We start from the raw sequence: 19,052 nt of genomic DNA, 5'->3' as shown, positions 1-19,052 counted from the left end.
ACCGAACCACCCCCCCCCCCCTCCCCTCCCCTCCCCTCCCCCCCCACGCCTTGTTTAGCACACATCCTCCACTCCTCCACCCCCCCCCCCCCCCCCCTCCCACATGTGTAATACTGCAACTGGCCCCTTGTAAATTGCTCCAACTATTCCGCCTCAAAACGTAGGACCGAGATCTGTGAACCGTGTGGTAACTTCCAGAGTCGCAGCTCCACAGATCCTCTCGCCAAACGGCGTCACAAATCTTGGTTGAGAATGCGCCAGGGCAGACGCGGGCGTCTCTGAAGCCACGCTTGTGCTTGGTTTCTTTCTGAGCACCGCAGTTTGTCTGCCGTGTTTAAAAACTACATGTTATTTCAAAGAAAAAGAGAAAAAACAAACTAAAATTCCCTTTGCTATAACCAACCCTGTGGTGTCCATGGCAACAATAGATTGGGAGGACAGGAGGGTGTGTGCATGTCAAACGTTACTCGACCAATCAAATAACAAACATTTGTTGTCTTTTTTTTTTTTTTAGATATAAAAAGCTCATGCTCCAAGCTTCAAGTGGAATATGAACTTTCACTGTACGATGAGGCGAATAATGCAATGAACTAAACGTCTTGGCGGCGGCGCCATGCTGCTCAGCTCTTGTAATGAATGACAGAATCCCACTGGGGGGAAGGGGGGGGGGGGGGGGGGCAGGTTGGCCTCTTGTAACACTAAGTGATGCAACTTGGCCGGCTGGGCCGCTCCTCGGGAGCTGAACCAGCAGCCTGGCACAGACAACATGACACATCCCTGCACGGAAACACACACATACACAGTACAGTAATACTCTCTAGGCTGATGATTTGGACACTGCTGAACCCCCCCCCCCCACACACACACACACACGCACACATACAATAGACTGGAATGCTGTTGTCTACAACACACACACACACACACACAAAGGACACATAGATGGTAATCTCCGTCAAATAGAAAAAAGCCCACCCTCTCCTTCCACACAGTATCACTCTCGTCCCGACGTGAAAAAAAAAAACACACAAAAAAACGCAAGAACATTCTATTGTGTTGACACACACACACACACACACACACACTCGTCTACATATTTTGGAGGCGCCACAAACGAGAAAAATCACTGCCGCACGTTTGGTGGCGACCTCCCTCCCCCCTCATCAGGCACATGGTATGGTCAATGTTTGGCAGTGGAGAGCTATTGGCAACTATCATGGAGGGGGAAACAAAAAAAACAACAAAAAAATCACAAGGTCTTGGCAAATGTAATACAGCATGAGGCTTAACCGCTTTTCCCAGTTAAGTCTGTGGATCGTAGCTCTGGCACTCGGAATGAGGAAAACACAGGAGACACGGGTAGAGGATATGTCCCCCCCCCCCCCCGATATGGATCAATCGCCCGGGTCGTCACTGGTTCAGACTGTGTCCGGCTGATAGGAACGTCGGCACCTACTGCCTCAGAACTTGACTTTGAACCAGGAACCCGGCCAACTGTCCCACCTTTGACCTCCGGGGGGGGGGGGGGGGGGGGGGGTCGAAGCTGCCCGTCGCAGCGGGTGAGGAATGAAAGAAATGCTTACCGGTGCACAAAAAGAACACGCTAAAATCTAAAACACTGACAAAAAAAAATTATATATAAAATAAAGCTTGAAAATAAAGTGGAACTATTCATGTATATGCTTATGAATACTTTTATAGATTTTTATATACACATACATATCTGTCTATGGTTTATATATCAATATATCTATTTAAAGTATAACTTATGTGCGGAAAAGCCCCTGAAGTGACGGCGACCGCACGGATAGAAGCTCAGCTGGACTCTGCAGCTAAATAGAGTGTATCAACGGCTGAGCTTACATCAGCACCAGAAGTCAACTTCGTCCTGCTCACATCACGAGTAGGATTTAAAAAAAAAAAAAAAAAAAAGGCAGGGCTTGGTTGCACTTTTTGTTTCTCGTTTCATTTTCTTTCGCTTCTCCGCTCTTATTTCTTGTTTGTTTTTTTGTCTTTTCTTTCTGTTGTTTTTTTGTTTGTTTTTTTTACAGTTAGCACCTTATGTGAGTCAAATAATAAGAGGAAAAATAAAAAAAATAATAAACGTGATAGCATATACGAATGTGCAAAATGTACATCAATAAAAATACTAAAAAGATACATTTTTTTCTTCCAAAAAAAAAAAAATACAAGTGATATAACATGGATAGAAAAGAGAAGGAAAAAAAGCATAATGCAATGATAATAAAAAAAAAAAAAAAAAAAAAAAAATTTAAAGCATGCACTTGATCCTTTAGTGTGGGCGAGGAAGAAAAAAGGGGATCGGGGCTGTGTTTTGGGGTAGCTGATTGGCGTCGCGGCGGCGTCTAGCCTTGAATCTTGCGCAGGATCTCGGTGGAGACGGGCGGGTGGAAGTTGATGGTGTGGTGTCTCAGGCCCTGCGAGGTCTTGTAGCTCTTGCCACAGCGGCACTTGAACGGCTTCCTCACGCGGATCTGGGTGCGGTGGCCGTTCTTGGCGTGGTATTTGATACCATTCACATTCTGGTGGGGGGTGGGGGGTGACGAGCGAGAGGAGACGAGTTACAATGAGCACTTTTGTTCATGTGTGTGTGTGTGTGTGGCACTATGGCATTGTTGCAAGAATTCATATGCAGTGATTCTATGCATACTCGGGCTTCCACATCCAAACGAGAATCCTAAAGAGTGCTACTCTTGAGTGAGCTGTCAAGAATGCGCAAAAAAAGTGGGAGTTTTTCCCTTCAGTCGACGGCAACAGGGTTTCACTTTGTTTACACATTCGAATGTTATCAAATCTCTAGAAGCAGCCACAGCAACGCTCTTGGTGTCAATGTTAGATCTGCGACAAACACCAAATGTAGTTTTCCACTCTCGGAATGCGAAAGGGTATCAAAGAGCAATGTTCCCACATTGTCCACTTGCAGATTATCTGAATGAGGTCTTTGTTCCTGGCCCGAGATAAAAATCAACCAAAACAAATAGACCATGATATATTTATCTCAGCTCTTAATCATGACATTTTGGATTTACAATGGTCTTTTTTAAAAACCAAATGTCCAAACATGTGATAGCCAAACAAAAGCTCTAGTGTGGGCTTTTATCCGATATGAAGCCTCATGTCCCTTGGCTGCATTGACTGGACGTGACCTCTCCGCTCCCCGGTGTCGCCTTACCTTGTATCTCTTCTTACACCCGGGGACGGGGCAGGCGAACGGCTTCTCCTCGCCCCCGTTCATGCACATGGAGCTCAGGATGGACTCGGAGCTGATGGCGCTTTCTGTGGTCCACGACTCATCGCTGTCCGACTCCTCGTAGTCTACCTCCTCCTCATCATACTCACTGCCTGGAGGCAAGATGGTGCCACACAGAACAAAAACATACACTTGTCAGTGCCGATGAAATATCGATGAGGATATACCCAAAAGGGTGTCATGCCTTGGGAATTTACCAAACAGCAAATGATATGTGGCTTCTTTATTAATACTTTTCCCAGGATTTTGTCTCTCTCTCTTTTTTTCTTTTTTTCTGTAATGAATTAGCAGCCCACGTCACTGGAAGCAGACAAAACACAAGTGGTGTGCATGTGTATGTGTGTCTGAGTGAGCCTGTGAGTCAAAATGTGGGGATTGGCACTGAGAAAGAGATCATTAAGGGGGAGTGATCCCCATTGCTCAGCCTGGAAAAGGAGCTTTACTCAGAGCAGAACATTTTCCACTAACATGCTCGTGCACACTCTGCCACATACCACAGAACTAAAACTTCCAAACACACACACACACACACACACACACACACACACACACACACACACACACACACACACACACACACACACACACACACACACACACACACACACACACACACACACACACACACACACACACACACACACACACACACACACACACACACACGAAGGCCCACTGACCCCCCACCATCTCACAGGAAATGCTGCACCTCAGCATGAGGAAATGGATGGCACCCTGGCACATGTTGAAAGAGTGTGTGTGTGTGTGTGTGTGTGTGTGTGTGTGTGTGTGTGTAAGCTCAGACCTAACACTACGTTTGGAACCATTTGGGCTGGAATTGGACATCTGCTTCTGGGCTGTGCAACACACGGCCCCATGCGAACACACAGCGTGACAGCTGCTATGTAATTAGCAGAGTGTTGACTGGCCTGTTCACTGCAGGAGCCGCCCAACACACACACACACACACACACACACACACACACACACACACACACACACACACACACACACACACACACACACACACACACACACACACACACACACACACACACACACACACACACACACACACACACACACACACACACACACACACACACACATCACTTCTGCAGCAGATTTTCCTCCAGATTTAATCATTTGGTTTTTCCAAACGTGCGGTTTCTTCTCGAAAGTTGTAGGGACTAAATGAAAATGCGAGCTGGCTTTGCAGGCAGGTAGTTTCAAGTCACGTTTCCCCCCCTTCGTGCTTCAAACATCCTGCTATGAAATGACCCGCATACCATTTGCGTTACAAATATCTTGATTTGCCGCTCATGATGGCGCAATCATAACTGTGAGCGTATTTTTCCCTCCCCCACCTCGAGCACAGCCAGAGGGGTTAATTAGCATCAGTCACATTCAGCACCTCAGTTTCCTCTACATGTTTATGCAATCCATCCTTTCCCCCCCCCCCCCTTTTTCAAATGCATGTTTCGACACACACACACACACACACACACACACGCATGCGCACACACACACCTGTCATACCTGTAGGTGTGCTGCTGCGGAATGAGGAGGAAGGGGTGATGGGGGGCGTGACGGGAGGCGTCAGGTTACCGCTGGTGTGGCGGGGAGGCGTGGCCGTGCTGTTCCTGGACACTCCGCCTGTGATGGACAGGGACAGCTTGGGTGTGGCCTTCTTCTTCATGGTCTCCTGCTCCCGGCGTGCCGCGTCCGTCATGAACCTGCCGCCGTGCAAGAGGTGGGGGGGAGGGAGGGGGGTCACTCCGTGTTTTAAATAGCCGTGGTATCATTTTACTTTTATTAGCAGGCTCGGACAGGTGGGGAACTAACCCCAGAGTTCAAACGCACATTTTGGTCTTCCTGCAACACCGCTTCCCTTCAACTACCAGCTGATTCTCTAATCCACATCTGCATGGTGTTTAATTCATCAAGAAACCGTCTCCAGCGCTCACAAATTCTAAATCTATTTACATTATGATCAAACACCGGAAGTTACTTTGAATTAGTTGAAGAAACCAGAGATTCCTGACAGATTACAAGAATAAAAGGGATACATTCATACTCTTTTCCACATAATTCATGAGCAGAATGTTAAGGAATAAATTAAAATGGTAAAATTAGCTGCAGTACTAAGCCATAAGTCACAACACATTTGTGACCGGTTCAGGACTACATAAGATGACCTTGTCCCATATCGTGAAAACTGCTAAATAGCACACATGTGATGAGGGGTTTCCTCACACCTGCTTTTATTTGGATTCTTCAGTACATTTATTTGATGAGTGTTGATTGTTCTTCAATCAATGGTGAAATAATTCAGCAGGTTATGATAGTTAATTTAATAGAGAGGATCAGCAGCTGAATAAACACATACTTTATCGGTGAGGCGGATATGTAGGTGTATAATGCATAAAATCATTTGTTACTCGTGACCGAGCGCAATTAAACTTTCATAATTATTGTCGCGGTGTTGTTGATAGTCAGGGAAACCTTTGCAGGCACAAAATCCTGGAGTGAACTGCTGAATAAACACTATAAATACACCATCATAACATGTATTCAAAATACACTTGACATTTACAACCTTGCCACGTGAACAACAATCACACAAAACAAACCTCCGTCTTTCTTCCCTGCTCCGTTTCATCACGATCTTTTATTCAGTGGAGGGATTTAATGGTACATTAAGTGGAATGTGACACATCGGTTCGCCACACAAATAACACATGTCGTAATTCTGCGATTGCCGCCTCTGGCGGCACTGTTCGCAGTGCGGGGGGTTGGGAGCCACCACTGTCTTGTGTGCTGGTCTGTGGATGAGTCCATGCTGTGTCTACGGGAAGACATCCGTCATTTGGGATGCTCCCCACAAGCCACATGTACACACAGGCACGCAAGCCAACGCGGGCTTTCACTGATGGGTCGATGCTGCCCTCTATGGATGGATGGACACTTGTCACTGTGTGTCAGTGAATGTGTGAGTACCTGTTGATGTAGCTTAGGGCCAGATAGGTGGGCTGCTGTTGCTCCTGCTTCTCCAAGACCCGCGGATCTGTGTCTGAGAGAGAGAGAGAGGGAGGGAGGGAGAAAAGAGAGAGAGCGAGAGTGAGAGACATTCAGACTGGTCACGGCTCCTCGAGGAGGGAAAATGCTGTGTGAATGCCCTCAGTATGCCGCTGACTCATACCAAGACTCATGGCTGTTTTCTTCTTGCCAGACAGCCTTGATACATTGCTGGACGTTTCTCACACTGGGCTCTGTGTTGCTTCATGATATGCATCACCCCGCCGATACACTTCAGATGCTTTCAGAAGTGACACGTTGTGACGCCGGCATCGAGCCCCCTCTTATTTACAACCGATTGCCCTCCTTCCCAAACTGACCCAAGGCTGTTTAACCGCTGCTGCCGGAGTCTGTGAATGTGGCGAAAGCGAAATTAGTCTGAGAGTGAGGGCGCAACATGGAGGCTGTGATGAATGTACACAGTGTATTAGTCAGGGCGCACAACACGCGCTTTTTCCAGTTGACTTGCTAAAGTCAGTAACACGACAGTAGGCAACTTCCACTGCCGGAGGGAAACGGCGTTAACTTCAAAGTACCACCTCCCACCCCTTGGAAAACAGGAGCAAGTGTGCATGAAAACACTGCGGGTGGGGGCGCATCTGTGAACTACCAGTGCCACCAAGTGTTGGACGGGGGGAACGATCGGCGAGAAGTGCGTGAAAGTGTGTGTGTGTGTGCACAGACTTGTGCTGGGACATCTGCGTCTGTGTGAGAGAGTGCGAACACGTCAACATGACTACAGCAACACGTGTGACGGTTGAAGGATGGATGACGATCTCGATTGGAGGGCTGAATCATTTCTGGGCAACAATTTACCACAGAATGACTGTGTGTGTGTGTGTGTGTGTGTGTGTGTGTGTGTGTGTGTGTGTGTGTGTGTGTGTGTGTGTGTGTGTGTGTGTGTGTGTGTGTGTGTGTGCGTGTGTGCGTGTGTGCGTGTGTGCGTGTGTGCGTGTGTGCGTTGGCCTCCTCGTTGGTTTTCGGGCTTTCACACCTCATAATTAAAAAAGAATGCAGATTTCCCACAGCGCGCAGAAACACTGAGGGGAAAAAGCAGCAAATAAGAACACAACTGGCACGACCTTCTGCTGCAGAAGGAACCAGAGTCACTCACGTGTGACTTTTCATAGCGCTCGGCTCAAAAGCCGAACCTCACGGGAAGAGAAGGACAGCCCGAGTATGCGTCTACAAACGGGGGCTGGCACACAGACACTCTGATGTGAGGTGGTCCACAGAGGTGGTCTTTGGACGTCTTTTTACAGCAAAGCCTTAATAATCCGACGTGATGCTCTGATGTAGAGTCCAGAGAACAAACACGCAGTTCTGACGAGGCATGGCAGCACTCCAACCCCTTTATCTGTTGAGATACTTGGACAGTAAACATTTCAGCCCAAGTGGAAAAACAGTGTTGACACCTTATCTGCCTCTTATAGATAATAGATTCTGCTGAACAGCAATGAATTGAGCAAAATCACAGAGAATTGATCATCGCTGACTCAAAATACTCTAATCTGGATTTCAATAAAAACTCCTCTCCTACTATAATAATGCCACTGATGTCCTTATGATGTATACTGTTATCTACAAGAAAAAGTCTCTGAAATACAAGCAAGCAGCATTAGACCTATATGTTATAATACCGACACCGTTGCAGCACTTGTATGTGCACATACTTTTGTTCAGGCCGAGCTTTTTATGATCACATTGCGTTCTCCCTGACAGGAAGCGTTGCCAATGCATCACTGTGAAGCCGAATTCTCCAAGCGTTGGATTGTTGATCCACTAATGGAGAACCTGAGCTGGGTTCAGAGTTAGTTTCACCCAACTGGCGACGTGCTGCAATAGTAATCGTGCCATTTCAGTGAAAATAGTCACATATTCCACATTTGTCATCAAATTACTATCAAAAATGTAGATGAAAACAGGAAGAGACGTGGCTGTTATCAGATATGGTGACTTCCCCAAAGAAAATGTATAAATGTGGATACTGACAAAATGGTAGCGACAATAATTCCTTGCTTTTCTGGCCTAACCGACTAATCGGCCAGCCAATTATAATGATGAGAGAATGATCAGTAATGGGTCAAAAGTTGGCCATTTGACACTGATGTTCACACTTATTTTTCACTAATAAAATGCCAGAAGTAGGCCACGGTGTTTTCCTGATGTTATGTATCCAGGAGAGGACAATTCACATGAGCGAATTAGAGGAGAATGAAAAGCGAACGGCGCTTTTACTGAACCGAGCGGTTTACCTCGGTGGTTAAACAACAACTCAATAAGTTTCCCATTTCCCATGACATGTCTTGTTGTGTCATTCATGCTTGACCGATATGTGAGAAAGCCATCGTTGGGACAACCAAGCTTAAATAAACACAACCTCCTGTTGCCAAATTTGAAGATTTAGTTGCCAGATTCGTCCTACTGTCCGGGAATAAACTATCGTGTTGAACAATTACTAAAACTTTGGTGCTACTTTTCAAACAAAACAGAGGGAAAAAAAGGAAGAACTTTGTACAGTGGCTTATTGAAGCTTGTTTTTTTTTTTTTTTTTCCAATCAGAGATGTATAAATATTGAGCAGAACTGAGTTTAACATGATGCGCTGCACTGTACTGTCGTGCTGTTTGGGGAGGCCCCTCAGGAAAACTAACCGCTCACTTATGATTTAAGGCTCCTGCAGACTTATTATTTGATTACCCGCGACGCCGAACAAGGTGGATTCCAGAAAATCAGGTATGACAGGAATTTTTTTACGGCACAACGTTGCCCTCCATCGAATTGGAGTGTGATATTTGCTAAAGCATAGTTCATAGTGCAAAAATAACAACATTATTCTGTAAATCATCGACGTGAACCACAAGGTGCAATCGGGGAAAATCTAGGTATAAAGGCAGATAAGAGGCTGTGGAAGGGATTCAGGCTTCGATGACTTTTGGCTGCATTTTCACTAATTAATAGGCGCTGTAATTATTTTTTGTCATGCCGTCATAATATTACTTTAAGCTGTCACTAGTCACTCGATTGTGACAACAGCAGTGCGTGACCTCCTCTCACTACTCGGTACAAGACCACGGATCTCAAGCCACAATCAAGTCTATTTTGATTGCTTGCGTATCGTCTGAGACCACCGAGGTCCCCGCCATGTAGAGCCGTCCTGAGTCAAGCTGTCATGCTACCGCCCGGCGTCCCTCTGCGCCTTCTCACCTGCGGCTCACGCGACTGTATAACATTGAAGAGCTGCAGAGACCCGAGTGGGGTCCATTCATTTGTACGATCTGAAAAACACGAGCTTGCACTGGTCCAGACACCAAGTTCAGGTCCCAAGTAGTCGTCAATCAAGTGTGGCGAAAAACAAACCAGCTGAGGGCAGTTTAATGGCTGAATGGCAAAAATACCGGCAGAGAGGGGGGGAGAAAAAAGAAGAAAAAAAAAGAAGAAGGAAGTTATTAACTTGTGATGTGCAAGGAGCAGAGGATTGTGGATGAGGTAAGTGTGTGCATGTGTGTGTATGTTGGAGGGGGAGGGGTGTTGGTCGGAGTGCGGCGAGCCAGGTGCGGCGAGCGAGAGCCGCAGTAAATGTTCGCTGCTTTTACGACTTCCGCCCACTGAGCGAGACAGGAAGCTCACACCGGGCTGCTGATCGGGAAAAGGGCCTGCACGTGCGCGCGCCAAGACTCATTTCGTTCCCATTTTCAGATCGATACGACCTGGTTTTGAAGCGGGCTGCAGCGCGTCCCCCGCATCATGGACACGTGTCGAGCCCGAAGCTGTTCACTGGCTCAGGAAGACTGCAAAAAAACCAAACAAAAAAAAAACCCTCCCGAATTAACAATCCTGCACACAATCAACAGCTACTTGACTCATTATATGAAAAACATCCATCTCTCGTTAGCGGCCCACTGCCGCCCCCTGCTGAAAGCACATGCGCTCACACATGTGTAAAGGGGTCTGCCAATGTGTTTCTTTACGTGTATGTGTTGAAACCAGGCCAAGAATGCATGGCTTGTTTTGCAGCCCGCTAATTAAGCCACAGAGAGCATTTTAACGTGTTTCTAGAGCAGCAGGCAGCCGGATGAGAGGGAGAAGAGAGGAGGAAGAACGCGGGGAGGGAGGGAGGGAGGGAGAGAGGAGGGGGGGTATTCAACTGGGGTAAAGGCAAACTTCTCTGTAATTACGCTTCCCAGTGCTTGGCGGGGCGCTCGGGCCCTGCAACTTCCCAGAGGCCCTGTGTGTGTGTGTGTGTGTGTGTGTGTGTGTGTGTGTGTGTGTGTGTGTGTGTGTGTGTGTGTGTGTGTGTGTGTGTGTGTGTGTGTGTGTGTGTGTGTGTGTGTGTGTGTGTGTGTGTGTGTGTGTGTGTGTGTGTGTGTGTGTGTGTGTGTGTGTATTGGATCTATGAGTAGGGTGAAACGAGAGGGGCACACAATCTCCAGTTTGGGATGCCAGTCCAGGTAATTGCTCTGCAACACCCCGACAGATCATTTCGGTGGTCTGGTGAACTCAAGTCTTACACACGAAACGTACAAGCACAGTGGAGCAACCAGTAATGTCATAAAGGCCAATAAGGTTAGTGTTAGAAAATAGTCATACCTTGCCAGTAGTTTCCAAAAAGCATTTTGGCCAATAGTGTAAAGTTACTCCATTATTTAAATAGTACGTACGTATCATACCACACCTGATATGATACGATTTTTCAGATATGAGTATCGGCTGATACAGACACATTGCTATCGCTGGATTGCGAACATATTTATAGTACATTGTAGCCGCAACCATGTTGTCTAAAGCTAAAAGTTTCATTGGAAGAAGTTTTGCTTCGGCAGCATTATTGTAAAACTCACTTGTATCAATGTTCTTCTCAGAATTACTTAAGTATTTATTTGAACTTTTTTTCAGTCAAGACAAACTTTTTTTTTTTTTTTTACTAATTTCACTGTGTGCTTTCTGGCAGGTCAGTGGACAGCAACTGATGTAAAAAAAAAAAAAAAAGATCAGCAAGGCGATCAGCTGGATTTACCGAGACCCAATCAACCATAAAACGCTAATAACCGTCCCCGATCAGATATCCACTAATCCGATTGGGACGTCTCAATGAAAAAAGCATTTGAAAAACGTATTAAAACTTCAGTTAATAATGCAACAATGCCTTTCTTCGAAGTAAAATAATCTTTGTGCAGTTTGTTTATCGGAAATAGTCGCTCGTATTAATTTATCAAAAATACACAGTATGCAGTATTATCGCTCATTAGAATGGTTGATAATTTTTTTACTATTTTACCAGATCATTTACAAACTATTACATGATTGGATATTAATAGATTACTGGTTACTCCACACCCCTTCCTATACAAGTGAAATTGGTATGGGAAACAATCTGGCAGCTAAATATATCATCCTATAGAGAGAAGAAGCAATGTCTCGTCTCAAATAAAGCTGATAAATTGCATATTTTTCTAAGTACCTGGAGAAAACCCATACAGGAAGAACATGCGTAATGCCCCCAGGCCTAATCCTAACGCTAACCTCACTAACTACTACTCCATCGCTTGGTCACAATATTCATACATATAACAGGTGATCTTGAATTCAATAAATTTGAGAAATGAGCATTTGTTCCTGTCTTTGCAGCGAGTTTCTAAAACTTACTGAGTTGTTGCTTTTGCAGGTGATGGTCCCTTTAAGGACATATGGACCAGTTTTACTGTATTTATTTCAAGGAAAAACATCAAATGCATGCATGTTGATGAAGATTCAATACATTTCTCCTTTTTTGGCAGTGCCAGTGTAACACCAAAGTTGCCTGGTTTAAACTCAGGTGATGCATCAGTAAATGTTCGGAATATAAAATGTTTTCTCAGGTCAACTGCCGTTGACTCAAAAATACAAAATTTAAAAATTCAGCCAGAGGGTAGAAAATCAACAATCATAATCTAAAAGTGCCACTTCTTACTGTGATTAGAGCATCTTTACGAGCTGCAGCAGAATAATTATCATCATTGCTTTAGCAGATCTTTATTTTTTTACAACACGGTGTTGCCATGACGACTCATCTACCTTTGATCCTTGAAATTAAACCACATCCATTCGGATGAAATCCAAGTTCATTCTCTCCAAACAAAGCCGACATGTTTGGGATTCCCCCTTTGCTCCCACCCATATTCTGCTTTCACAAGCTTCTCTTTCAAATCTCACTCTTAATCTCTATCTGAACCCCCCCCCCCCTGCTTGTTTTCACTGGGGACAGAGGCAGGTGTGTGCTTGCACAGGTGAAAACACACCACGCCGCCGCGCACGCAGGCAGAGGCGCCCTGACATCACTGCATTCCTTGGACCTGACCTAGACCCGCCGCACAACGCTAACTTGTTTCCTCTTGCATTCAGGCTGTAATCTAAACAGCGCGGGCATGTCATTGGAGGGCTGCCCCCCTCGCGTCGAGGATGAGGTCAGCCCTCAAGACCCACATGTCAGGACGTTTTCTCACGGAAGGCATTGGGGCTCATCTACTTATTGTAAAGTCGAGAGTACGCGTGTTGCGATAACGGTATGAAATGCGAGTCTGAATTACAGGCAGGAAAATACATTGGAGGGCTTTTTTTTTTGTTAAAGGACAAGTGAGCACATAAGTTGCCCTACCACAAGAGGGCAGCACAGTCTACAGCAAGAATGACATGCGAGGGCCTTCGCAGACTCATAGACCCAGTCATGAGTCAAACTGACTCACTTTTACCACATCTTGCCACAAGAAGCACAAGCTTTCTTTCACCTTCAGATGAACTGATGTCGAGATACTGCTGGGTTGGGTTTGTTTTTTTGGGGGGGGGGGCTTTCTTGGATGTGTAACCACAGAGAAGGCGCTCGGCGATCTACAACGCCTCACACAACTAATCTGCCAACTCCAGTGGAGAAGACAGAAGGATCAAATGAGCTCACCGTTGGATTGATCATTGATCACACACCACTGCACTTCTCCAAAACCGAGAGGGGAATCAAAGCCTATAAAGCGCTCCTCATCCTCTCACCTCAATCCCTCCCATCTGTCACACTGATCCCCTCCGGTAACGGGTCTGCAAACACTATCGATTAGGCTGCATGTGATCTTGACTTCACTGACGACCAGCAGGGGGTATTAAGCCGGCAGAGGGGCGACTCATTAATCCAGGGGCTCCGACTGGTAAACGCCCATTCTGCTCTGGCGACACTTGGGGTGAAAGGTCAAGGTAAAAAGCCACATGGGGCATAAATTAGTGTCTGTTACACTTGGCTTGAGAGATTGGGAAAGAAATATAAATCACTGCATCATGTTTTTGTCACTAATTTGTTTACGGATTATAAAATATATAGCCTACGGTCCGTCCACCCCACAGGTAGAGTCATGGAGCATGTACGTAAAGTATAAACTACCGAATGCCACGCTGATCCACTTTTTCATCTTAACCTTACTTTTTTTTTTTTTTTAAACCCCACCTTCACTTGACTCCTGTCCCTCGTGTGATGTAACACGGTGTCTGACGCCACAGCTGGTTGCACGGCCACGGTCTTTGTTAGCGAGACAGCAGGTGTGCAATAACTCAGCCAACATACTGGCCCCCAACCCGGTCAGAGACTGCCAGTTGCCATGGAGACTGGCTCAATGGAGCATCCATTTTACCCCCTCTCAACAGCCTCGTGAGGATGGATACATGCCACAAATAATGATTAGACCCCATAAGGTCACGACTGTTGTCCCTCATCACTTAATGAATCAGACCACTTTATTTTCTCACCCCCCCCCCCCCACCCCCCCAAAAGAAACATCTGATATCATTCAAAGGTATGGATTACACCGAGATATTGCAAGTTAATTTATAAAAAGTGCAATCTAAAACAAATTGCAGTCATATTTAACGCAAAACTGAGATTCTATGCACATCTGAGGACTGGATGAACTTATGGAGTATCCACACGTGCACGAATGCAGTGACCGCAGGAGTCAGATTAAAGTCGTATAAACCATGCAACAAGTTAAAGTTAGTTTAAGGCGGTCTCGTCGTGTCACTCTGGCGTTTGCATGGGGTTCATTTGCGCGTGTCGGGAGGAGCAGAGGAGGGGTGACGCCTGGATGCAGTAGCGGCGGCTGCGCTGCATCAGGCCTGGGAAGGTAAACAGACTCTCCTGCAGCTGCAGCTGCAGCAGCGGCGGCTAGCCGGGGAACCGCTGCCCGCTCGCCGGGATGCTAAGGTTCACCCGGGAGACCTCCGCGGCCCTCGAGTGAGCCGCAGAGCCGACTGTCATGCAGAATGAGACCGGGCGGGTTCGCGACGCCTAGAAAAAGAGGCGTTCAGTCGGGTTAATACGGGTTTAAGCGGCGGCGCAAGGGAGGGGGGGGGAGGGGGAGGATAGGGGGGGGGAGGGAGGGAGTCGCACTCCGCCGGGCAGCGGCAGGAATAGCGGAGCGCACCGCAGCGCCGACCCGCCGTTAGCTAGCTAGCTCCGGGGGTTAGCCACCGCCAGCTAGCCGCCGAGCGGCTCCCCTCGGGCCACACTCACCGATGTGGTTGTCCTCGATGTGGACGATGAGCTCGGCCAGAGACTCGAACTGGAGACCGCAGCCGCCGAACCTGCAGGAATTGGAGAAGAAAGAAGCGGCGGCGATGCCCGTCATGTTCGCGGCGCTGGTGCATTCACCGGGAGACGGGGATGCAGGAGGAAGGAGCGAGGGGAGGGGAGGGGAGGGGGAGGTGGAGGAAAGAAACCGGGGAAGGAAAGGTCCGGGAGCCGGGGCGGTGAGCGAGGAGGCGAGAGGCTTCGGGTCCGGGGTGGGAGCGGGGCAGAGCGCGGAACAGACACCGGGGGCGGCCAGACGGGACAGCGGCGGACGCAGCTGGGAGGCAGGCGTGACGGAGGGGGAGGGGGAGGGGGGATAGTACGTCACGACCTGCCTACCTGTTGAGATCGGAAACCCACCGGGACCGGAACCGGGGTCTGAGGAGGGGGGGGGGCTCCTGGGTCTGACACACCATAAACTATCTACTGTTCTCTTTATTCAATCCACCAAGCATCATGAGACAGCTCTGCCCAAGTATTTTACATTTTAGATTAAACATCAAATAATATGCTGTGACACGTGCTTATCTTTAAAAAAAAAAAACCATTTAATACAATTTGAAAGCATTTTTAAGCATTTTTAAGTTTTGAGACTATATTGCAGTTTTAACTTCCATATGTAAATTCTTGTTGCACTATTACTTGACTACATTCACCATTTTTGTTATTTTGGGTGATACATTGTGTTGATATTCTCTTTTTTTCAGATTTTTTTTAATCCCGATTTAGTAAGGTAACACAAAACTAATCAAAACAGAAATATTACTAGCTGTAGAGCAGGGCTTCCCAAAGCTTTAGAGAAAGTCTGATTCTCTTATTCTAAATATATCATATTCCATACTACTCGTATTATACCCGGATCACCCCCTACCCAAACCAGGGTTTGAAGCCCTACCCCACAATCTGTCTGTCCGTCCTATAGCCTTCTCTGTCTTTTGATCCCAACCCCAACTGGAACAACAGAAAGGTCTGGTACTGCACAAAGTCTCCACCTCTGTGCCCAGTTCTGCAGACTACTGTTGACTGTGTTGTATTTGAACTGAATTACTAATTCTTACAATGGTCTAAATCAGAGAGTGTCGAGGTGAAAATAATGAACTTCTCTGGATCATGGTTATGTTTTCTCACGCACGATTGTTTTCCTTTCTGTATAAATACAGTTTTAAAAAGTCACAATAACATATACTTGGAAAGAAACTATTGCAAATTTTCTAAAGAAAAACGTGTACTTTAGGAGTTTTATCTGTAAAGCAGATTTTCTAAGATAAACTTTGAGGCAAAGCCATGTGTAATATTATTGACAGTTGAACACTATTTAAACATTTTTATCAGATAGTGAATATGCCTAGCCAACATTACATGCCAGATCAAAATAGATTTTAACAATGAAATATTAGAATGTTAAAAAAACATAAGTCTGGTGTTCAACCAAAAATGACCACCAAGTGTCAGACAAAGCATGTGCAGCCTGAAAGTTGATAGGAAGCTCAGATGTTAAGAGGGCTCATCTTCACTCTCCATGAACGTCCCTGCCCTACATTACCAATTTGTATTTTAACATGTGTGTGGAAATGAAATACTTTCCTTACATTGTAACCAAGTTTTCACATTTTAGATTATATTAATGCAATGTAATGAATCTTAGGGATTATGACTTTTCAAAGTGTGGAACGATGAGCCCGTCTTCCAGAGCTTGACCTACATTATATCCCCCTAACTTTCATGCTTCACATGCTTTGTCTTACACGAGGTGGTCATTTTCCACATCATAAGACATTATTAACAGCTGGTAGAACGCTTAGGGTAGAAAACCCACAACTCGATTGGCATTTTAAAATATCAGGCAAGTCTTTGACTCATCAGCAATGATTGTTATTTGAAAAATTTAACTGGTGCACTATATGAAATTATTAATAGTTTGTGGGCTTTACTTATTTCCTTTTTAATCAAAATTTCATGGGGGCTGCCAAGAAAAAAAACTGTTATTTTAAATCAACACTTCAACTTGCTATGGCTTTAAATTAGACCCATGACAGAGCTGTGTGTCAATATATATTTGAAAGAAATCTTTCATAACCCACCGACCACAGAATCTATTACACCCATAAAGTTCATAGATTAATGTTACCTAATAATGGCTCGGTGGCGAAGGGAGAACTATGTCGCTATGTGTATGTCTGAGGCTCCCAGAGAGAGGAGAATGTCCTTAAATCACTGAGGTTGGCTAACCAGGGCCGGCTGGCCTGTGTTGGACCTGTTAATCGAGCGTTAAAATGGTCTGTCATAAACCAGCAGCCAGAGACTTCAGCAAACAGACCAAGACCCTGGGAGCACACTTTTTCTTTTTCCAAGTGCTTTCCATCCGCGTGAGTCAAAATACCATACATAACACTGAAAATACTCAACGATTTGCTGCTGCTGCAACAATCACCATAAGAAAATACACTTGAACGAACCTCATGACATCACCAGTGCGCAGTTGTTCACACATGTACACTGCAGAACCTCAGTGACTTCATCAGCTCAATACAGATGTTCTCTCTTACACCCAAAACATGAAGAAACACACATAAGCACACTCATTACACACACATGGTGTATCAGAAACGGTGATAATGACGCAGCTCCCCAGCAGCATTTGCACAAAAGGAGAAGTGGTAGCATGTGTTGTGAAAAGTGAGGGAGACAAGAGAGGATCCGGGAAGAGTTCACACTGTGTGTGAGCTCATCTTAGTGGAGGTTTGTGGGTGGCACACGGTGGCATTTTAATTTTGTGAATAGCAGCTTCTTTAAAACATGTGTGATGGCAAACATGCAATCACAGTTGACACTCATTATGCAGCGCAAGCTGAGCAAAATAAAAGACAGGTGGTGGTGGTTTGTACTCTCTTTCGTCACAGAAGACCCACGGAGGAGTTTGCAGTCTGCATGTTCTCCCCAATCCAATGACGTTTATTTGGTCACTGAAAATTGTCCCCTGCTCCTGGGGTGTGTGAAAGCAAAAGCAAGTCTACGTTGGCCCTGACGAGTTCCTGCTCCGTGCTTACAATCAGCAAAAACAGGTTCCAGCGTCCTGATAACCTATCTTGGATAAACTGGGCATAGAAGATGGATGGATGAATGCTCAGACATAATGCACTCTATCACCCAGGCGTAGCACACCCTGTAGCCCACAGCCAGGGAACTTAACAGTAGCCTGCAGGTTAAATAGAGGTCGGTAAAAATCACATAATTGTCCAACAAGTACGATTTCCTATGACTCTGTATCCTCGAAAATGGTTGAAAATGTCATCCTATCTCTTATACTGAACACTCAATTCAATTAACCATCACCTGAGCCCTGAGGCTTTATCTTAACCCATAAACATTGCATGTAATTGTGCTTTAAACATTACATGTGTATACTTAAATACATTTCAAAGTGTGTTTGTTATTATACTTATTTTTATTTTTTTGCTAAATTGAAATGAGTATTTTGACACACGCTGGTATCATGTGAGCACAGTTTGGCGGCGTTGCCAGATGTGTTTTGTAATCAAAGCGAGTTCGATGTGGAGATTGAGGTCAGTAGGTTTGTTCAACCTTTGACCAGAAACACCATATTTTGAAAGACAGTGTGACGTCAGGCCCTTAGGAGACAGCTCTCCAAAGCTCCCAGACTGGCTGTTAAAAGTCGCGCCGAGGTTGAAGATGCCAGATGGTAATGGCTGGTAGACCGGCCTGAGTTATGGAGGTAGTTATAATCCTCGTGGCATTGTCTCTCCTCCAGGGCACCAGCCAGAGACTTCCTGGCTGCCGTCATACCCAGTTCAGTGTAGCTGTGCAGTCATCTCAGGCACGTACATGCGCTGTAAAACATCCCTTATCTCCACTTAAAATATAGCGTGGTGATTCACATCCAGACTGCAGAAGAGCTCAAAACACAGAATGACATCATCACAACTTCCTGTTTCCACATGTTGCCATGCCTCCCAGAATTTGCATACTTTCGGGCCATTGGTGGATGATGAGTAAGAGGGGCTTGGTCCCAGTTCACACTTCAACCACAACAAAACCAGAGCTCCGAGTTCAACTCCAGACCAGCTGGAGGACCGGAAAACCTGACCAAACATGGTCCAGA

General features: G+C 45.9%; 1 protein-coding gene across 2 annotated transcripts; it reads right to left on the bottom strand.

Annotated features, from left to right (window-relative positions):
- Positions 1 to 111: 111 nt before the first annotated feature.
- On the bottom strand, positions 112 to 15,094 carry LOC308145144 (juxtaposed with another zinc finger protein 1). 2 transcript variants are annotated; one of them, XM_080516497.1, is made up of 5 exons: positions 14,876 to 15,094; positions 6,272 to 6,344; positions 4,811 to 5,007; positions 3,194 to 3,363; positions 112 to 2,543 (listed from the first exon to the last, which is right to left on the bottom strand). In XM_080516497.1, the coding sequence occupies exons 1-5, from the start codon at positions 14,988 to 14,990 to the stop codon at positions 2,367 to 2,369; spliced, it is 732 nt and encodes a 243-aa protein (XP_080372623.1). In that variant the 5' UTR covers positions 14,991 to 15,094; the 3' UTR covers positions 112 to 2,366. The 2 variants fall into 2 exon arrangements, with proteins under 2 accessions (XP_080372623.1, XP_080372624.1); XM_080516498.1 differs by lacking the exon at positions 14,876 to 15,094 and adding an exon at positions 6,474 to 6,835.
- Positions 15,095 to 19,052: the final 3,958 nt, after the last annotated feature.

The sequence above is a fragment of the Blennius ocellaris genome (genome assembly GCF_963422515.1).
Source record: "Blennius ocellaris genome assembly, chromosome: 20".
Taxonomy (NCBI): domain Eukaryota; kingdom Metazoa; phylum Chordata; class Actinopteri; order Blenniiformes; family Blenniidae; genus Blennius; species Blennius ocellaris.
This window is presented reverse-complemented; position numbering and strand designations above follow the sequence as displayed.